At 40.9% G+C, this 20,954-nt stretch overlaps 3 protein-coding genes across 4 annotated transcripts; 2 read left to right on the top strand and 1 right to left on the bottom strand.

Moving 5' to 3' along the window:
• Positions 1-3,914: 3,914 nt before the first annotated feature.
• Positions 3,915-6,303, top strand: LOC309693650 (myocilin-like). The gene is made up of 3 exons (XM_082513072.1): positions 3,915-4,509; positions 4,989-5,093; positions 5,191-6,303. The coding sequence occupies exons 1-3, from the start codon at positions 4,032-4,034 to the stop codon at positions 5,991-5,993; spliced, it is 1,386 nt and encodes a 461-aa protein (XP_082369198.1). The 5' UTR covers positions 3,915-4,031; the 3' UTR covers positions 5,994-6,303.
• A 3,521-nt stretch (positions 6,304-9,824) lies between these two features.
• LOC309694362 (polyisoprenoid diphosphate/phosphate phosphohydrolase PLPP6-like) lies at positions 9,825-13,729 on the bottom strand. Its single transcript, XM_082514402.1, has 2 exons — positions 12,915-13,729; positions 9,825-10,582 (listed from the first exon to the last, which is right to left on the bottom strand). Exons 1-2 carry the CDS (start codon positions 13,291-13,293, stop codon positions 10,161-10,163), a joined length of 801 nt encoding a protein of 266 aa, XP_082370528.1. The 5' UTR covers positions 13,294-13,729; the 3' UTR covers positions 9,825-10,160.
• Positions 13,188-19,507, top strand: LOC309694363 (peroxiredoxin-6-like). 2 transcript variants are annotated; one of them, XM_082514404.1, is made up of 6 exons: positions 13,188-13,283; positions 13,770-13,901; positions 14,512-14,641; positions 18,553-18,702; positions 18,822-18,968; positions 19,103-19,507. In XM_082514404.1, exons 2-6 carry the CDS (start codon positions 13,810-13,812, stop codon positions 19,229-19,231), a joined length of 648 nt encoding a protein of 215 aa, XP_082370530.1. In that variant the 5' UTR covers positions 13,188-13,283; positions 13,770-13,809; the 3' UTR covers positions 19,232-19,507. The 2 variants fall into 2 exon arrangements, with proteins under 2 accessions (XP_082370530.1, XP_082370529.1); XM_082514403.1 differs by having other exon boundaries at positions 14,485-14,641.
• Positions 19,508-20,954: the final 1,447 nt, after the last annotated feature.

Here is a 20,954-nt window from a genome sequence, read left to right as displayed (position 1 = left end):
ACTTCAACTGTTACTGAACTGTTACTTAATTTTTTTTTTTAACTCATTCCTCCAAAATCTAAGGAAACTCAGATAAAGGAACACTTTAGCTAAGAAACACTAAAGATGTGACTGTTGATTTTAGCAATTTAAAGCTGTCACACTGGTATTACTTTGAAGTTTACACTACTTTACCCTGTATTTCTTTTTTGCTTCTGAATTTTTATGGCATTGGCAGCAAGGGTTTCCTTGATGGCATCAAAAATACTGTAAAGCTGACACAGTTTCTCCCAGGTATATGAGCCAAAATTTCACCTCAGGACAGAACTTTCAAAACCAGGACATGCAGTTTAATCAGTGTGAATCCCAAGCTTAAGACCATTTTTTATGCTCTGCTACCGTACAATAGGCATGCTACAAATGCACATTAGTCTATAGTTAACTGTTAGTCTGTAATCTGATGGCCTGTTAATACTATCTCGGTCATCTTTTCATGATTTCAATCATCAAGTTGTTTTTGTAACAGCCAGTGGCTAGCTAAAGTCTTCGCATGCAACGACATAACCATAACTGCAAGGTCCAGTGTTTAGCATTAGACGCACTTTATCTACCAACAAATAAATGATGCGATAGAACAGCAGGCACTGCAGCTAACCACTGACAGGCCACGTTCTTGGAAAAAACATTCCTAACAGGTCACTGACCCCTGACGCACTTAGCACTGTGCCCACATCCTTCAGAAACCAGAAAATGATTTCTGCACATTCACAGTAAGTACACTGTACTCACATGAAGACAGTTGGAACATGCTGTAGGTGTACCAATGAGGCTTCAAACTAGAAAGCAAACACAGTCAACACAGTTTTGCCATATAAACCATCAAAGAGCAACTTGCATGGCAGCACTGTCTTACAACAGCTTGTGAACATGCTGGATATATCAGGATTTCTGCTCTGATATATTTTAAAACGTATTCTGAGTTTTACATAAGTCACATTTTTAGACAAACACAATCTGAGTAAACTAAAAATACACAGACAGCAGTACTTGCACTAGTGAACACAACGAGAAATCATTTGAGTGCACGCTTCAGAAACCACCATATCTGAATTCAGCATCTTGTAGATGTGGTGGGAGGTCCCTTTTGGGGGGTTTTAACCATTCTGTAGTTGATTTACTTTTGGGCACTGTGTTATTTCTTTTTGCATCATCAAACTTCTGCTAAGCTTCAGCTCATCATCAGTTATTTATATAGCACTTTAACCCTCTCGGGCTCAAATTAAACTTTTTGTTGCTAATGCACAACCAAGTCCTGCAGTGGTACTTCTGAGTAAAAAAACCTCATAAAATATGTATGTGGGGTAATCAGGTTGTTAGCTTTTAACTGTTGCAAATCGGCAACGCCTGCCTCAAGAGGGTTAAAAACACACCTGGTAGACCAATATGCATAGCGAAATATCCAAATTATCATTAGACGCACGAAATATAAATATAATAATAGACAGCAGAAACCAGACATAGCAACAAAATTAATAAAAATGTCAGTTACGCACAGAGTTAAAAGCCAGGGAATAAAAATAGGTTTTTAATAAGGACTTAAAACTGGCACTGATGTAGCCTGTCTAATATGGAGAGGAGGTTATTCCAAAGCATCGGCGCTGCAACAGCGAACGCTCGGTCTCCTCTAAGTTTCAGCCGTGACTTTGGGACCGAAAGCAACAACTGCTCAGCTGACCGAAGGGAACAAATGGGGAAGTGGGGCTTCAACAAGTCAGACAAATAAACAGGTGCCAGACCATTTAGAGATTTAAAAACCAATAAAAGGACTTTAAAACGGATCCTAAATTCAATTGGTAGCCGGTGTAGAGAGGCCAAAATCGGAGTGATGTGGTCAAATTTCCCTCTGCCAGTTAAAAATCATGCCGCAGCATTTTGCACTAGTTGCAAGCGTGACAAAGTGCCCTGCCCAACCCTCATTAAAAGAAAATTGCAATAATCTAAACATGAAGTAATAAAGGCATGAATAACACTTTCCAAGTCACGCTTGGAAAGAAAGCGCTTAACCTTCGTTAAACGTCTGAGGTGATAGGATGTTGATTTTACCACCCCGTTTACGTGGTCATCAAAGGTAAGTGCAGAAAGTGATCGAACTCTTTAGTTGGGAAGTCAAAGCTGCAAGATCAACATCTGGAGTGTGAGAAAAACGATTTGGGCCAAATAAGATCGCTTCTGTCTTCGGATCATTAAAATTTAAAAGGTTTTTTGCAATCCATGCTTTAACATCGCTAAGGCAGTCAAGCAGAGGTCGACTTGGGAGACTATCAGAATGACTAAAAGGTAAATAAAGCTGGCAGTCATCTGCATATAGATGGAATGACACTTTATGTTTTCGGAAAATCGCACCAAGAGGCAAAAGGTACAGTGAAAACAATAATGGCCCAAGAATAGATCCCTGAGGCACACCCCAAAGCAGAGGGGCCACAGAGGATGAAGCGGACCCCAACTTAACACAAAAGGTCCTATTTGAAAGATAGGACTTAAACCACACAAGTGCCGAACCAAAAATTCCCACACAGTGCTGTAAGCGGGAGATCAGCAAATCGTGATCCACTGTGTCAAATGCAGCAGTCATGTCCAACAGGACCAGCACTGCATATTTACCACAGTCTGTCGCTATCAGAATGTCATTCATAACTTTTACGAGGGCTGTCTCTGTACTGTGAAATGGCTTATAGCCGGACTGAAAGATTTCCGACAATTGAAAGTCATTCAAATAGTCCATCAACTGAGAATAAACAATCCTTTCCAGAATGAACAATTTTAATTCATTTGTTGATTGCGAGGCACTCAGGGCTCAAGGGATGATTTCACTGTCTTCAGGTGCCATGAGAAACATATTTTCATATTTTTCTTTTAAGCAGAGTTTTTTTTATATTGGGAAAGACTTTATCACCTCTGTCACTGCTTTTTTGCCTTTTCCTTTTCAGAACTGCATGTTGGGTTTTTGGTATAAGAGTAAGAGTAACAATTGTCTTAAATGTCTTCCATTTTTAGACACTTTGTCTTATTCAGACTGTTGGGCCCCCTGGTCTTTTGAAAAGTTCATGCATCTCTGCAATGCTTCTTCTTCTAAGGTTATGTGAAAGTTGAGTAATGCTTCTTGAAAATTGTGTCATAATTTTGTATGTATATATCAGAAGGTTGGTGTCTACAACCAGCAATTTCAGCGTCATCTCTCCAGACTGCTTACTGCAAGTTCTGTGTTTTTCCAGCCTGAAAGGTGAATGATTACTTCCTTTTGTCTTGATAATTTATCTGTAATTTGCGGCCATTTGCAAAAAATATGGGGTTTGGATTAGTCTCCATTCCAGACTGCCTCCTGTGCCAGACATCCTGCTCAGCTGTAGTTGGGACAGATAAGTTCTGAGGTCTTCTCAAGGACCAGCTTGCCTTGCTTTCGAGCCTGGCTGCTGAATGTTGGCATCCTAAACACTTCCTCTCAGCACAAATGTACGCACACACCGAGCCCATAAACTGAATTTGTGGTTAATCACACAGTGGTTTAATAGAAAGACTATCAGTTTCAAAGGAAGTAAACAGCACAGCAGCTGACACGCACTAGACACATAAAGAGATGCTCTCCAGTCAAAACAACCTGCAGAGACATACCGACTGCTGAGACACACTAAAAGAATTCTTCACAGGAGTAAACAAACATTAAATTTTTCCACTGATTTTCACATCGTTTTTGCTGTCTCTGCACACATCTCCACCACCACGAGCAAAAAGAAGAAACACGTGGCCTTTTACACAAGCACCCCACAACCCCCGGTTATTTCATTCCCGACACACTCCTCGTCCCCTCCCATTCTCTGAGTTAACTGTATAAATACCCACACTCAGAGCATTATCAGGATATCAGACACTCAGGCGAAAAGAGACTAGCTTAAGAAAACAAAAGAGAGTCTAAAAAAGAGTCTAGGTTTTTAACAAGAGAAGTTAGACAACTGCATCTACAAACTCCCACATACCACAAGATTCAGTCCTCTGAAATGTGGCTCCAAGTGTCCCTCTTTAGTTTGTCCGGCTTACTTCTGTCAATCCAAACCCAGGCTCAAGATCGAGCCTCCCTCCACCGCTCCAATGACCCCTCTGGACATTGTCATTACACCTTTACTGTGGCCAGTCCACAAGAGTCCAGCTGCCCTGGAAGCGACCGCGAGATGGATGGAGTCTTGTCCAGGCTCACCCTGCTCGAAGCTTTGGTCAGCCGTCTCCTAGCAGGAGTAGACAAAGGCACCATAACTGGGGTTGGAGCTAATAGAGAAGAAGGTCTCCAGGAAGCTTATTCCCAGGTTACTGGGGAAAGAAACCAGCTGCAGCAGGATAAGGAGCGTCTAAACAGGCAGATCCAGGAGCTGCAGAGGAGGTTGGCTGAGCTGAGCCAGGAGGCAGAAAGCCTCAGGCAGAAACCCTGCCAGCAGACGCTCACCTCAGTGGGCACTCAGCATGAAAACAGACCAGCCAATGGTATGTACCAGTCAGGGGGTAACAGGAAACCACACAAATAAAAAATTATCTTAGTTAAAAGATTGTCAATCACAAAAGAACACATTTTTTTTAACCACAAAATCATACAAATTCAAAATAATGCTTTTTTAAAAAAAAAAAAAATCTGTGAAGAAACATATTTTATGCAATTTTTGCCAGCTCTAATGTTTGTTTGTTTTTTTCAGAATAAATGTTTCTGTGGTAGACTCGTGCTTTGAAAAGTCTAAAGAGGCAGAGACAGGTTGGCCTGCAGTTAACTGTCCCCAGTTAAGTAAGGGGATAGGAATTTTTACCACAGTCTTTTTTTATGGCTTCGTCACTCATGTTGATGTTTACACAAGTGTGATTATTTTCAGGGTTAGAGCATCAAGCACTCTGAGGAAAAAACAGGGACCTTACAACTTTGAGGTTAAAGTGTTACTTTTGAGTTTTGCTCAGAATTTGTATTTCTCTCCCAGATCCTGCATATGACTTTGGGAATAGTGGATATCAGGAGATGAAAGCTGAAGTGACAGAGATCTCTGCATCCCACGTCTTCCATGAAGGAAGTCACAACTTCACAGGTAGCGTTTTACTGGAGTTGTTGGAATCGAGCATTATAGCTTTTAAGCAAATTAAAATTTAGAGTCTAAATTAAAGTAACTTGCTTTTTTCCCTCAGGTTGTGGAGAGTTAGTGTCAGTGGGAGATCCTGTGTCACACAGGAAAGCTGACAGTATCACAGGGAAGTATGGTGTGTGGATGCAGGATCCAGAGCCTCAAGGCCCTCAGTACACCAACAACACTGTGTGGCGTATTGATGCAGTGAGAAGAGATGTGCGTCACCTCTTTGCATATGAAGACATGGATCAGTTCTCCCGAGGTTTCCCAATGAAGGTGCTGGTTTTGCCAGAGCCTGTGGAGAGCACAGGGGCAACTGTGTACCGAGGCTCCCTTTACTATCAGCGAAGACGCAGTCGGACACTGATTCGCTACGACCTGGCTTCTGAATATCTGGCATCCCGCATGGACCTGCCTCATGCCGGCTTCCATGGCCAGCACCCTTATTCCTGGGGGGGCTACACTGACATTGACCTAGCAGTGGATGAACAGGGTCTGTGGGCCATCTACAGTACAAGTAAAGCAAGGGGTGCAATTGTAATTTCACAGCTGAACCCCGAGAGCTTGGAGGTGAAAAAGACCTGGGAGACTAATATTAAGAAGAACACAGTGGCCAACGCTTTCATGGTGTGTGGACGTTTGTACACAGTTGCTAGCTACACTGTTCCCAACACCACCATCAACTTTGCGTTTGATACAGCCACTGGTGTGGGACAAGCTGTCTCCGTGCCCTTAAAAAACAAGTACAGTTACAACAGCATGGTGGACTACAACCACGCTCAGAGGAAGCTGTATGCCTGGGACAACTTCCACATGGTCACCTATGACATCAGACTGGGCAGGGCCAGCCATGGCAGGAGCTAGAGAGGACACAGAGAAGGACTGCTGTTGGCAGGACTGATGCAACAACAAGTGATAGAGATGAAATAAATAATCATTTCAGGTGCTCTGTCAAGGCTGTGCTATCAATGTGTTTTGAATTTTACAGTATTTCTGTGGCATTAGTATCATAAATAAGGAGTGGCATAAAAACAAAGAACTATTCATACAGTAAACCTGTTCAGTGTGGTTATGTGATATTGTTACTGATGGCTCATGAAACAGAATTGTAATCTGCAAATGTTATTTTTTATTTAAGATATGAATTTATGAAATAAAGTTTTTGTTTTCTGGATTGCATTTTGAAAATGTAGTCACAACCAAGCACTCATGTCCTCAGCTGCCAAAGCCACAAACTGCAGCGTTCCAACTGCTGACTATAGCTGCCTCAAAGAGCAAGTTAGTAGACTACAGTGGTTACAATACCTAAATTTAGAGCTGACTGTGCTGTGGTTCTCAGATTTACTGCTTTTTGTAGATGTACACAACTGAATTGAGCAGGACGTAATCCAACATTTCACAAGCCATCTCGGTTGATTTGCATCCTCTACAATGACAGCATACTCTTCAGAATAACTTTAAATTAGACCTGGTTAGCATAAATGTGGAATTCAAAGAATGAAGCTAAGTATTATCAGCTCAAAGCCAAATTATTCTCTGCTACACTTTATGTAACCTAATACAAAGCATGAGCACCACAACCCCTGTGAAACAGTCCAATACAGGTTAAAGGATACAGGATGTTTCATAAAATAAAATAAAACAAAAACAAAAACTTCACATCATACAAGCACATTTCCTGTTCATCAAATGCCCCCGAGCAGTTCTAACCATTAAATATAACTGCTCTTCCTCTCCTATCTATCTTGTATTTCTTCATCTCTGAGTGCAGTCAGTTGTTATTCTTTTCACTAACCCATGAAATACAGCAGCAGGATGTTTAGCTAGCAACACACTGTGACAGCAGTCCACAAACCTGACCTGATAGAAATGTTACATTTCAAATTACCTGACACTTTAATAACATGTTACTCCCTTTGTACTTGCTCCTCTTCTTTATTGCTAACTTGATGCTGAAATACCAAGACCAATTCCATATAGGAACAGTTTAGTGCTTTAGATTATGCATAAATTATCTTTGTGCATCTTTCATTTCGTTGTATGCTGTAAGCGTTGGTGATGGCTAAACCAATAGGATTGTCTTTTATGTCTCATTGTTCCCTTCATTTAGGCACAAATCTGTTTTAAGGTGCAAAGTACCATGAAATAAAAACTTACCTCAAATGCGTTAAACCTAATGTAACAAGCTGTTTTGAAAATATAAGGAGTAGAAAGCACAGACCTTTTATTTTAAGCTCCTTTTTGCTAGCCAAAGTTAGCATCCTAATGAAATAAACAAGCTAGCTAGAAATAGCATTAGCTGGCATCGCCCACGTTCATTAAAATATGGTTACGGCTTCATTAAACAAAAACAAACCATGCCACGTAGAATCAGCACCAGCAAAGGAGCTCAGCTTTGGAAGCTAATGTGCTGTTTATTACCTACAACCTCAACCACAGGCTTATCTACAGGCAGCATTAGCCAAGTTAACTTATGTCATAAAATAAGGACAACCTTAGTCCATTCTAATACTTAATACTACTGTTAGATGGGCTGGACTGTGGGTTCAGAGATCCTTCCTCGTTGTTATGCTACTTCCTGAAAAATATAATTTTTCATTAAATAGAAATATTGCCCATTTTCAATTTGAGGGCAACAACATCAAAAAAGTTGGGACTGGGCAACAAAAGGATGGAAAAGAAGGTGGTACTAAAAAGAAACAGCTGGAGAAACATTTTGCAGTTAATTGGGTTAATTGGCAACAAGTCGGCAACATGACTGGGCATAGAAATAGCATCTTAGAGAGGCAGAACGTCTTAGATGAAAATATGAGCAGAGGTTGACAATCACCAAAAAACTGTATCTACAAATTGTAGAACAATTTTAGAGGAATGTTCCCGTGTAAAGTTGCAAAGAAATCATTCAGAGTACATGACGTCATCAAAGGTTTCTGGGAAGCACTGTGTGCAAAGGACAAGCCTGAATATCATTGCTGAATTTCTGAATGTCTGCACTGAATTTAAAAAAGTATGATTCTGTCATGGAAACTCATTCACTGTCTGTGAACATATTCACCGTGCCATCCACAAACATAGGTTAAAGCTGTCGTGCAAAGAAACCTTTCTGAATCCAGGAAAGAATTGAGGCCAAGAGAAAAACTGTTCTCTGGTTAGGCAAATCCAAAATTTACATTCTTTTTGAAAAACATACGCCATGTCCTCCCAAAGACGAGGGGGACCATATTATCAGTGCTCAGTTCAAAAGGGTTGCATTAGCTCTGCGGAATTAGCAGCTTTCGCATCAGGAAAGGCCCCATCAGCATGATTACTGAGTGCAGGTTTTAGAGCAACACATGCTTCCATCCAGTCCAATTTATTTTCAAGATTGCCCTGCATGTTTCAGCAAGACAATCTTGATGCACATACTGCAGCTATTACAATAGCACAACTTTATAGTAGGAGAGTCTGGGTGCAGAACTCGCCTGCACTTCAGATCTTTCACCAACTGAAAACATTTCAAGCATCATCAGAAAATATCTGTCCATCTTCTTCCACTTATCCGGGGGCCGGGTTGCGGGGTCAGCAGCCTAAGCATAGAAGCCCAGAACTCCCTCTCCCCAGCCTCCTCCTCCAACTTATCCGGCAGGCCAACCAAGAGATGTAATCTGTCCAGCGTGTCATGGGTCTGCCCCAGGGCCTCCTCCCAGTGGGACATGCTCCCAACACCTCACCCAGGAGGCATCTTTGGCAGACCCCTCACTTTCCGAGAGAAAAACGTACTGCTTTTAAAAGAAGACGGGATTTGTCTTACAGCTCTACACATGGCTCTGGCAAAACTTTTTTGAGGCTTGTTGCAGCCATCAAATTCAAAATGAGCTAATATTCTTCTTGTAATTATATATTTTCTCTTTGTAAACCTTTGATATGTTTTCCATGCTGTATTGTAATTAAAATATAATTTCCTTGTATTTTGGCTTTAGTTACATTTTACATTTACAGGATATCAACCTTATTTTGGAATTGAGGTTCTAAGATACACAGTATATTCAATAAATGTACTCCTCCTTTTATAATTACAGAAAGCCTTCAGAAAATTGTTCCTATTTAAACACAACTGTGTTCTTTAAATTTAGATGATAAAAGTTTAAATAATATGAGTATATGTATTCACACGATGAAACTGAAAGAGATGAGGTTACTTCTGTCACATTTCTTGGAGTAATAAAACCGCTAACAGACACGCGCCCACACGTCAGCTCACCTGCATTATTTGAAAGTCAATAAAAATGAGCAGCTTTGCTTGAAAATATCCCACGTTCCCACTTACAACCTGAGCACAACTTGTCACACTTTCCAGCTGTTTATGTAGGCTACACACGCATCTGCTGTCTTAACCTGTTCAACATGTTAACTCCAAACCCACATGTATCGAGTGTAATGATTTCTGTAACAACTGCTTGCTTTGGAAGTGGTATTCGGTGTGTTAAAAAGGAGGCGGTGGCAGCAGTTTATCAACACTGTAAGATGAGATGGAATGTATTACCGTGCAATGACAGTCAGGAGACTCAGCAGCAGCAGCTGATGGAAACTTGGTTGAGTGTGAGTTGACTTTCCCCACAACAATGTTCACACAAACACACTGTGGCTAAGCCACATGAAAAACAAACACAGAAAAAATTCTCACATCATGAAGTGTGTCAAGGGGGATTTCTCTTTTTTATACCACAATTTAAACTTTCACACACACTCAAAAAAAAAAATGTAATTTTTTAAGATAGAAAATTTAATTAAATAAATTCAACATTGGTTTCAGGCTTGTGAAATTAAGTCCATGCATTATCAATAGTGATGTGCAAACAAGCAGCTTAATGGAGGTAAAACATTTAATACTTCTACTTCAAAATAAAAGTAAACACAAAGACAAACACATAACGCTGATACAGATTTTTTTAAAACATATAAGAATCCTAAAATAACATCAATAATCAGGAATTTCAGAATTACCCACTCATGTTCAACATTTTCCTACATGCACACACACCTAAACCTGACCTAATGTTTCCCATCTAGCATCCAGAGTCCATCGTAAGCCCTGTTCAGCCTCTCTCCCAGGCCAATGAGCAGCGCGTCCTGCAACCAGTCCCAAGTCACCCACAGTCTTTCCACCAGACTGTACTGGCAGTAGCCCATGGCCAAGCCAAAGCCCACATCTGTCACATAGTGTCTTGCAAGCAGCAGTCGGGACAGGCTCACCAAAGCAGCCCACCCCACCACCAGGAGCCGCATGGAGTCTGTGTCCACCAGCTGGGCGAGGAAGAACCGGGCGCACATGGCCGCCCGTGAAGCGTGGCCGGAGGGAAAAGAATAGCGCTCCACGAAGAAGGTGGAGAGGATCTCCGAGCGGTTCTGGGTGGGCATGCGACGTCTGACCAGAGTCTTCACAAGTCTGACAAGCAGCAAATCCAAAATCAGAGCTGTGGGGAGGAAGGAGTAGTTTTTAAAGTTGAGGATGTAAATAACAACAAGATTGCATTAGATATATATTAGTTTACAATAATAACAATTATTATTATTATTAAATATTAGTATTAGTATTACATTTTCCTTAAAATATATTAGAAAAAGAACTAAATAGCTGAAAAGATGAGTAAAAAATGCAGCTGAAGTTGTTCAGTTGTTGATACATTTATTTAAAGCTTCAGTTAATTATAGATTTACACTGTAAAGACAAACAAAAGTTTTACTTTAGTGTGTTGAACTTAATTTGTACCAGCTTTGACACACTTGTTTTCCCGCTTAAGTTAGCTGTACTTTCTGTCCCCATTCTGAGTTGCACGCAGTTGCTTAATTGAGCACTTGATGTTGCCAAGTATGGGGCATTTCTGCAAAAGAAAAACTTGTGGTAAAGATAATGTTTAGCTTCATAAGCTTTATCGGTGCTGTGCATTATTTCAGTTAGGCTGTGTTTCAACTAGCTTGTGAATTCATGATGTGGTTTCCTATGTTAGCTTGCCCCGGTAACTGAGACTGCCTTTTTAGGGTTTGATTACTAGTACCAGTGTTACTGTAACCATGCAGTATGTAAATACTGTGGAAAAGTTGTCTTGAACTTATATCTAATATTTAATCATGGTGACTTTGTTTGAGTTTCTTCTTTAATTAAAAAAAATTACTAGACTAAGGTTTTATATAAAACTTATATAAGGTTTTATATATTTTTTATACTGAGAAACAGCCGACTGACATTGCTCCACACCTCGCGGCTTAAAGTCAAGAGTCCTCTGAGGAAAAGTAAAAAATTTTCCCTGCTTTCTTGAATAATTGTCCAGTTTTCAAATTATTTCAAGACATTTATTTTCCAAATGCTGCAGCTATTGATATTTTTTCAGTCTATTCTCACACCAAGGATACCTCTTCAACCTAACATCCTCTAAAATCAGTCTGCTGCTGTGATCACAGTTTGTATTCTTGTTTCTTAATGCTTATCATAATCCTGAAAAAATATTCCTGGAATTTATTACATGATCATAATTGGAGTAAATGACCCTACTCTAATTAATATTCCTGGCAGATTATTTAGATTTGTGAGCTAAATCTACATGATCGGCACTGTGTCCAACAAAAATGACTAATAACATTAAATTGGCTAAGTAATACTTTTACATCCCTTGCAATTCCTTTGATGTCTCTAAATATCCTATCCCATCATCTCATTTATCATCAAATTTCAAACTTTCTCAAGCTTCCTAACACAGGTTTTGAATCCGCAGCGAATACTCTACAAATACTTGATGGCCTCGCCCAAAGTTCAAAAGTTCAACGAGCTCAGCAGCTTTAGGAGCTAATAAATTACATTTGAACATCTTTGATAGTCCATGAGGGCTTTCAGATATTTAAAGAACTGAGATCTAGGTATTTCAAACATCTTCAGATGTTTTCAGTACATCATTATAGCAAAGGTCAAATTTTGCAGTGAACCATGGTTAGCAGCTTTAGTTAGCACTCTGCTAAACATTTTGAAGTCAAGTGGAATTTTATTTCAGTTGAATCAACCAATAGTTGAGATTTTAAACATGTTGAACTCTTAATGTAACACCTTGGGGAACTGAGCAAGGCTGAAGTAAAAGCATATAACCAGCTCAATTTATTGACCTAGAAAAAAAATTCTAAAGGTCTTTGACCAGGTCAATACCTGATTGGTCTAACATCATATACTATCTCCAAATCTCCATGGCATCCTGGGCTTTTACAGGCCAGAAATAGCTCTGGCATTTCACCACAACACAATACAGTATAGCAGCACAGAGCTTGAACTCAAGGCTGCAAGTTCACAAATATAATCTACATGTGCAAATAAATCATCAGCCATGACCGGTGGATCACATCTCAGACAGCTCCCACGAAAAACTTTCCATCGCTGTCGTGCAGTTGTTTCTCGCTCAGACACCATTTACTCCTGCTAATGCATTAATTGGCACTAGTTGGACTCATTTTGGTCTCTGGACATTAAGAGCTATTAACGTTATCTAGCTTTGACCAAACATGAGAGCCACTTATGAATGCCACGGGTTCCACTGTGGCCATGGCACAAACGTGCATAATAACGCACCGGCTTATCGGCAATGTGGTGATAAATATGAAGCTGCGAGAGCGTCGGACAGCTAAAGTCAGTTTGACTTTGGAGCACTTCTTACGTAAATATCGAGCCTGTTGATGGCTGTGGACTTAGAGATGTGTTATTTATTAAATCAGAACATATTTTTGTTTCATTAAAGACAGAAATCCTAATGGTGTAATGATACTTACCCAATGCCAAATTCAGCATGATCTCTTGCTCCTCCACACTTCGTCCACGGAGAAGAGTGTACACGGTGCCGATGAGCCACGGGATGACATGACCGGAGAACTCGACCAGCCGGACCAAGGGCCGTATGCTGCCCCATGCAGACCCCTCACAGGCGCACACTCCGAGCCGTTTGGACAGCCATAGATCTATCGCCAGCAAAAACCGGAGCGTTACAGTAAATATCGGCTGACTCAGACTGACTGAAAAGTCTCCCGTTTGCGCTCCAGAGGCAAAGTAAGAATAGCTGGAGCTCCGGCGACGGACTTGGTATTCAAAAGTTGCCCGGCTTCCACACGCAGCTCCACGGCAACTATTCCGCCTGGACCCTGGTGAGGACATTTTGGTTGGACAGTGCCGTAGGTCGTGTATCCGCTCTCCTTTATGGCCCCTGATGAGCTCGTAACATCCTGCCCGGTTTACAGGGGATAAATGGTACCAATTTAGAACGGGACCGCTCTTGTCACGTGACAAGAATGAATCCACAAAACCGTGCTCGTTGAACGGGTCCGGTGTTGAGCTTTAGGCTTTTTCTTTAAACTTGGAAACCCAGCGAACACGTTATCACTTGTGAACCAGATAGCCCGCCTTGACTGTAAAGTTTGACTATTTTGTTAGTTGTGTCATAATAAACATTTCATGATAATAAATGTCTATATTCTCTTCACGACACCGGTCTGAGCGCAAAATGTGTCACAACTACGCCAAAGGCTCAGAGCGCAGCGCTTTTTATGAACCTAAATTGGGTCTATCATGCTGTGGCAGTGCGTGCGTGGTTTCCGCCTCTTCTTTATTTTTGCTCTACCTGCTGTCACCAGAGTTACTGCACACCGGACTAAACACTTCCACGGCCACAGCATGCCGGGGCTGCTGCTCGGAGACGTGTTTCCTGATTTCGAGGCAGAGACCACCACCGGCACAATTAAACTCCACGAATTTCTTGGTGATTCGTGAGTAGACTTTGTGACTTTTTATTTTTGACGCTGCAGGTTTACAGACTTATTGAGAATTCGCTTAAGAGCGGGGAGAGAGGGCGGGATGTAGTTCCTGTCATGGTTTTTCGCTTCTGCTTTGAAATACTGCATGTGGCATTTTTAAAATCTGCATACTGTACCTGTAATGACGGTATTGTGGTCTAAGTGCGATCTAAGTGTGTCTAAAACAACACTTTACCACTTAGTGCATCTATCAGTAATCATCTCTTTGTGAGACAGTGAAAGTCTTCTGATATTGAGAGCATCTGTAAGCTGAACGAATGAAATTGAGGTCAAACCTGAGAAAAAAAACGCTCCTTTGAGTGATTATGTGCAGACCGCTGACCTCAAGGTGGAGAAAAACAACTTTGCCATCACTTTTGACAACTTTGCTAAACTCGTTTTACATCCTGTTGTCCTTTTGTGAAACCCAGAAACAAGCAGTAACACACACAATATCAAGAAATGCAGACTGATGCGGAGAGGAAACTGGGTCAGGATGAGGCTTCTTTTTTTCTGAGATCGAACTGAGCATGGTGGTAAATCTGACTCATTTCAGATGGGGAATCCTGTTCTCCCACCCCAGGGACTACACTCCTGTGTGCACCACAGAGCTGGGCCGAGCTGCCAGACTCAGCACTGAGTTCAGTAAACGCAACGTTAAAATGATCGCCCTATCAGTGGACTTCCTGGAGGATCACCATGGCTGGGCCAAGGTGTTGTAACTACATTTTATTTATTTATTTATTTGCTGCACACCTTTAAGTATTTAGAAGTATTGGAAAAACACATAAAGAAAGCAGGAAGTCGGTGCTAGCTGGTGAACTGTGCTCTAAGCTTGGTGATATTTCAGCATTCTGACTTCCCAGCTGAGCATAGTTCTTTAAACAAGGCACAAGAGATTTGCAAGCCAAATGACATCGAGATATCTGGACTAATGCTGGGCTAAATCTATGTGGGTATTTAGGATTTTCCAACAACATGCTGAAATAAATGAATCCTTCTGGGTTCACTCAAAACCTCACTCCTATTAAAATCTCAGGTTTCTCAAATGAACAATGAACATTGAGCCTGTGCAGGCCTGACTCCTATATATAGTGTGTGCGGAAAGAATTTGCAACACAAATAAAGCTTCGACCACAAGCTGTGAATTTAAAACTGGGGTGAAAGGTGTATGAACCATATTGAGGATCTATAGAAGGACGAGGCTTGTGATTATGGGATGTGTATGAATGCTGTGTGTTTAGAGAGGCTAAAAGTGAGACTATCTCAGCCGTGGCAACTTTTTTTTACTGCTAGCACTCAATTTGATTACATCAGTTACAACTACTACATTTCCCTTGTGGGATCAATATAGTATCAATCTATATATCTTTGAGAAAGCCTGAAAACCCCTTGTGTGAAATTGTCTTCCTGCTTCAAATATTTGATGCTTTTTAAAAATATATATTGCACTTCAAAGTCTACCATGTTGCCTTTGCAACAGCTGTGAAATGAGCATCACTTCTCTTCCCAAGTATAAGGTTAAGTACTGTATACTGCCTCCAAAGTTGTCAATCACAATGATTAATAGAAATAATAATCATTAATAATGTCTGTGGAATATCTACAATAGAACATCAAGGCACATAATCAGCAACCATCATTCCTGTGGCAAAATAGGATTATTATGTGAACAACCGCTGTTCAAAGACCACTGCGCACATTTACTCAGGGCCTTCTTGATGCGATGTTCTTCTGCTTCCCTGGCTGCTGTGTCTGTGGGGATGGTGTTGGCTCCGTGCTGTAGTGTCCTGATGACACCCAGTTTATGCTGCAGTGGATGATGAGAGTCAAACCTTAAATACTGATCCATATGTGTAGGTTTACATCAACTTTTAAATGTCCCTGATTACTAATGGAAATCTCACAGTCTAAGAAGGCTAACCTGCCACTTTTCATATCCTTCATATCCTTTTCACCTTTCCTTCTCGGTGTCTCAGATCCTCCTCCTCTCTTTCTCTTTCTTCCTCTTTCCATCCCTTCCCCTTGGCTAGCCACCATGGGGCTCTGCCCCCATCACTTCCCTCCCCCTTTTTAAGTCCAGACTCAAAACTCACCTGTTCACAACAGCCTATTCCACATAAGCTTTTCCATCCTGCTACTTTAATTTATTTTATTTATTTGCTCTATGTTTTATCCTTATATTTTTGTAAATTTTTGTTTGTTGTAATTGCTTGTGAACAGTGTCCTTGAGTGTTTTGAAAGGCGCTTTCTTAAATAAAATGAATACCATATAACAGCTTGGACATTTTATCTACATTCACTGAATATAAATATCCAGACAAAAGTTCATCCCAATTAAAGGGGAGTTGCATACTAAAAATGGTCTGTAACTCAGAGTGAATCGATACCCAAAAAGTGTTGATCAATGGGCAAGACCAAAACAAGTGGAAGTGTTTTATTCCTTGGGCCCCACAGTTTCTCCAACAGCTAGAGTGATTAGAATAGTGTTTACTTTGTGCAGGTGTAATAAAAAACCTACAGAGACTCTTCCAACCAAAACATCTCCATATATTAGAACTAGAAATTTTCCACTGAAAGGCACACTGCTGATACCAGATATCATTTGAAATTGCTGTATTTGTTTCCCTTTCCCATTTTTGTTTAATGTAGATAGTGTTCAACTTCTTAACCTCTTGTAAACCCTTGTACAATCTAGAAATCACCTTGAGGCCAGGATCTGCATGGTAAGCCTTGACAAATATATTCAAAACGGGAAGAGAGAAAAGATCTGTTCACTTAGGTATAAAGTTATGTAGATGATGCCTGATTTGAAGAAACCTGAAAAAATCCGTATTGCTTAACTGGTACTGATCTTTTACTGATTGGAAATCCCTAAGAGTTCCCTTATCATAAAACATACAATATGCCATTAAGCCTTGCCCTGCCCATTTTTTTATATCTTGCGTCTAACTCAGGGGTGGGCAATCTCAGTCCACGAGGGCCGGTGTCCCTGCAGGTTTTAGCTCTCACCTTGGGTCAACACACCTGAATCACATGATTAGTTCGTTACCAGGCCTCTGGAGAACTTCAGGACATGTTGAGGAGCTAATTTAGCCATTTAAATCAGCTGTGTTGGTTCGAGGACACATCTAAAACCTGCAGGGACACCGGCCCTCGTGGACTGAGATTGCCCACCCCTGGTCTAACTTATTGGGTAAAAAATCAAGATCATAAGCGCACCATCTTAAGATCCTGGCCTCTTCATTCCAGTCATTCTTATTAAGAAACTGTAACCAGAGTTTTAAAGGCAAGTTAATCCATTGGTTTCCTTTATTAATTTGTTTTTTAATAAGTGTCACGTCCCATAAGCTTGCCTGAATCGGAAAATCTCTTGAGACAACTGTTTCTATTTCTTTCCATCTTGCTTGGTAGTCTACATTGCACCAACATGCTAGGATCCTCAGTTTAGCTGAAATATAGTAATCTTTCAAACATGGGAACCCCAACCACCTTTTATCTTTAGCCAACTGGATAGTTTGGTACTTAATCCGTGGTCTTTTCCCCTGCCACAGAGATTATTTTATCCCACTCCTGAAATTGTTTATCAGTTATTTCAACTGGGAGTGTTAGGAACAGATAAAGCATCCTAGGCAAAATATTCATTTTGACTGTATCAATACGTGACTTAAAAAACAAAATTGGTATTAAGTTCCATCTTTTAATATCCTCATTTATTTTATAACACAAAGGTTTAAAATTTACATGATATATTTTAGAGAGATCTTTAGTGATATTTACTCCAAGATACTTCATTTGCTCCAACTCCCAATTCAAATCCAAGGTGTTCTGGATGTGTTGTTCAGAGCTGCCTCTGGTTGAGAATCGAAGCCAGAAACTTTGAGATGTTATAGGTGATCGAGTTGATCATACAGACAATCGGTCTTAAAGGTTCACCCTGTTTATGTATCTAAGGTAAACCATACAGACTTGGTGTAGATTCCCCTGGGTATAGCCTGTGGTATGAGGTCCAGTCAATAGGATTGTCAGAAGCAGTTTGAACTAGACAATCTATCACCCTCTTCCTGTAACCACTTTCTGGGTCTTGCTTCATAAGTATTTTTGTCACTGAGCAGTGATAAAATTTACTCATGATGGGCTTTCTGGTTTAGCAAAACTGTGCACCTACCCTTGTCTGTCGGAAGGATAATAATGTTGTTGTCATTACTAAGTGATGTGAGTGCCTTCCTCTCCTCCATGCTGATGTTGCATGCTGGGGGCTTTGCATTGCTGAGACCGGCCAAAACCTTCGTCTGTAGTTGCTCTGCTTCCACGTCTGCAATATTGTTGTTTTGAATTGCTGTTTTGTGGCTGTGATCAGTTCCAGTTATCCATCTGGGAAACCAAACAACTTCTGGCGAAGTTGGATGGCACAACACAGAAAAGCTAACTCGTCAGGCCACGACTCCACAGTCTATATGATTGTGTTCTAAATAATGTGGGGGATTATTTCCTCACATCCCAGAAATCTACATTGAAATCTGAGTAACAGTGTATATACGACAGAGCTAAATCAATGTTGCACCACTCACACTTGCTTTGAATATCTAATGGAGAGCTTGCGTCTGTTCTTGTGTGTGACTAGGACATCGTGGCCTACAACTGTGAGGAGTCTGCCTGCTGCTCGCTGCCCTTTCCCATCATAGCGGACAGCAAACGGGAGCTGGCAGTCGCCCTGGGCATGCTGGACCCAGATGAGAAGGACAAAGATGGCATGCCCCTTACTGCCCGCTGTGTGAGAAACATAAACACACATTTGTTTTTGGAATTTGTGCCCCATCTCTGCTCATTCCTGTGAAGGTTTTTATCCCTCTCACTGGGAAACTCTCTCACCTTTTTTCCCCCACCATCTAGGTGTTTATTATTGGTCCTGACAAAAAATTAAAGCTGTCCCTGCTTTACCCAGCCACCACCGGACGCAATTTTGATGAGATCTTGAGGGTGGTGGACTCGCTCCAGCTCACAGCAGGGAAGCGAGTAGCCACACCTGCCGACTGGAAGGTATGCCATGCATTTGAAAATGACCTCAGTTGCTGCCAGTTATTACAGCAGCTGAAGGCACAGATAATAGCTATAGGACCTGAGCAGCTGCTGTGTTGACCAGCAGACTTTTTGCAATGTGTCTCTTCCTCCAGCCTGGAAACTGCGTGATGGTTCCCCCGAGTATGTCTGAAGAAGAGGCCGCCTCTTTGTTCCCAGCTGGCGTCTACACCAAAGACCTCCCCTCTGGCAAGAAGTACCTGCGCTACACACCCCAGCCATAAGCACAGGCAGAAAGGATGCTGATATTCAACACTTGCATCTTTTACGTGGACTGCAATGTCCACTGCATGGACAGCGCTCTCACCTGGTTGATAGACATCCCAGCTGTGAATAAGTCCCAGTCAGTATGGATGGAATGAATACCAGTGCCTTATGATATAGGATTGAGACATTTAGTACAACTTCCTCTCCTCAAGCTGCCTACTTTTCTAAGAAGACAGATGGAAAGGAGCTGTCATGGGGAAATAGATTACTATTTGAATAAAAGATTTTTTTTTTAATCTACAGTGTGGCAGAATAAGTCTCTTTTTTTTAGCAGAAATACTGTTGGCATGTTGTTTACAGGTTCAAAGGTAAGATGTTTATGATGCCATTTAAGCCATACGTTGTATATCATAAATACATATAGGAATATGACCTCACAAATAGGTTTATTAATATCCATACCCATAAGCTACTCTCGTATTGATGCCTTGATGTTGCCATACCATCTGAGGAGTTTTGAACTAAATCAAGAGCTAGCTAGTTTGGTTAGCAAGGTCCATCTATAATCAGCTGTGATATTAATAAGAGAAAATGCACAGCTGACTCCTTAGAAGGTCTCCACAACCCTGCACATAAAAGATGGACGTAGCAAATATGACACCACTGGCATCTGTTGTCCTCATTTTTCAGCTTGGCGTTAGTTTAGCATTAGCATTAGCATTTAGCTTGGTTAGAAAGTTGCATATATAAACTTTAGGTGTGCAACATACAAACATTAATATCTCTACTTAGTGTTAAGTAACTGTTACTGCTGTAACAAATGACCATTACAGACATGAAAAATGATGAAATAAATGAATACAATATCACAAAAAATAGAAAGATTTGAAAAATGTTTCAAAGGGGAGTTCAATTAGAAGCTGAAGCAGATGTTAGAGAAAGCATTCATCTGCATGTCTAGTAAGGGTTGCTGGGGTGGTCAGGATCCATTCATCATCCACTGTTATCTGTGTGACCTCTTTCTCAGATGATGGAGGAATCCAAACAGTGTGCTGATTCAAACTACACTCAAAATAGCAACAGCAATGACGAATTCCCTTGGCCAGTAATATGGATGCATTCCAGCAGCTGGCAGTTCAATATTCAGGCTGCAGAAACATTTCCTTGCAGTCTGGGATTACACCACCACAAATACAAGAAGATTTCTCATTATTGCTCAGATTAACATCCACGCCTGCTGAATAGTTCTGAAGCCAGGTACATTCACTCTGTGGTCTGGAAAATGTGAGTGTGGCGACGTCTCACTGCAACGCTCCATGAAGCACATCAGTCAACACTCATGTGTTCCCTCAGAGCCTTAATCAGTTCACCGAGCTCATCCATCCATGTAATCTAGAGTTGAGGGGAGACTGAAAACAAATTTCTTGGGTGGTCTGTACCACACAACGGGCCACAATATTTGTCAAATAGTTCAATTAAAATACCGAAAGGGCCGGTTCAGTGATTCATATTATCTGAGGTCTCTTCATAGAGACTAAAACTGATATCAGGCAGTAAACATCCCTTTTAATGCTGTGAAATGTGGCATTTCAACAACAACAATTCCAAACCAGACTCAAGTGGCCAATCCAGGACCTGCAGGTTTAAATCTACTGTATACATTTGTGGACGTTTTAGGTTTTTGAAGCTGGATGTGGTGATACATTGAGAAGAGGTGCAACTTGTAACAAAATTTAATAT

This window comes from Aulonocara stuartgranti (genome assembly GCF_965226115.1).
Source record: "Aulonocara stuartgranti genome assembly, chromosome: 18".
Taxonomy (NCBI): domain Eukaryota; kingdom Metazoa; phylum Chordata; class Actinopteri; order Cichliformes; family Cichlidae; genus Aulonocara; species Aulonocara stuartgranti.
This window is presented reverse-complemented; position numbering and strand designations above follow the sequence as displayed.

What these genes read in the sequence shown, in the direction of transcription:
- LOC309694362 (XM_082514402.1), bottom strand. Translation starts at nt 13,293, where the DNA reads ATGTCCTCACCAGGGTCCAGGCGGAATAGTTGCCGTGGAGCTGCGTGT. An exon ending in CATGCTGAATTTGGCATTGG is followed by an intron (nt 10,583 to 12,914) that starts GTAAGTATCATT and finishes TCCTCCCCACAG; the next exon opens with CTCTGATTTTGGATTTGCTG.
- LOC309694363 (XM_082514403.1), top strand. Translation starts at nt 13,810, where the DNA reads ATGCCGGGGCTGCTGCTCGGAGACGTGTTTCCTGATTTCGAGGCAGAG. An exon ending in ATCACCATGGCTGGGCCAAG is followed by an intron (nt 14,642 to 18,552) that starts GTGTTGTAACTA and finishes GTGTGTGACTAG; the next exon opens with GACATCGTGGCCTACAACTG. An exon ending in TGCCCCTTACTGCCCGCTGT is followed by an intron (nt 18,703 to 18,821) that starts GTGAGAAACATA and finishes CCCACCATCTAG; the next exon opens with GTGTTTATTATTGGTCCTGA.
- LOC309693650 (XM_082513072.1), top strand. Translation starts at nt 4,032, where the DNA reads ATGTGGCTCCAAGTGTCCCTCTTTAGTTTGTCCGGCTTACTTCTGTCA. An exon ending in TGAAAACAGACCAGCCAATG is followed by an intron (nt 4,510 to 4,988) that starts GTATGTACCAGT and finishes TTTCTCTCCCAG; the next exon opens with ATCCTGCATATGACTTTGGG. An exon ending in AGGAAGTCACAACTTCACAG is followed by an intron (nt 5,094 to 5,190) that starts GTAGCGTTTTAC and finishes TTTTTCCCTCAG; the next exon opens with GTTGTGGAGAGTTAGTGTCA.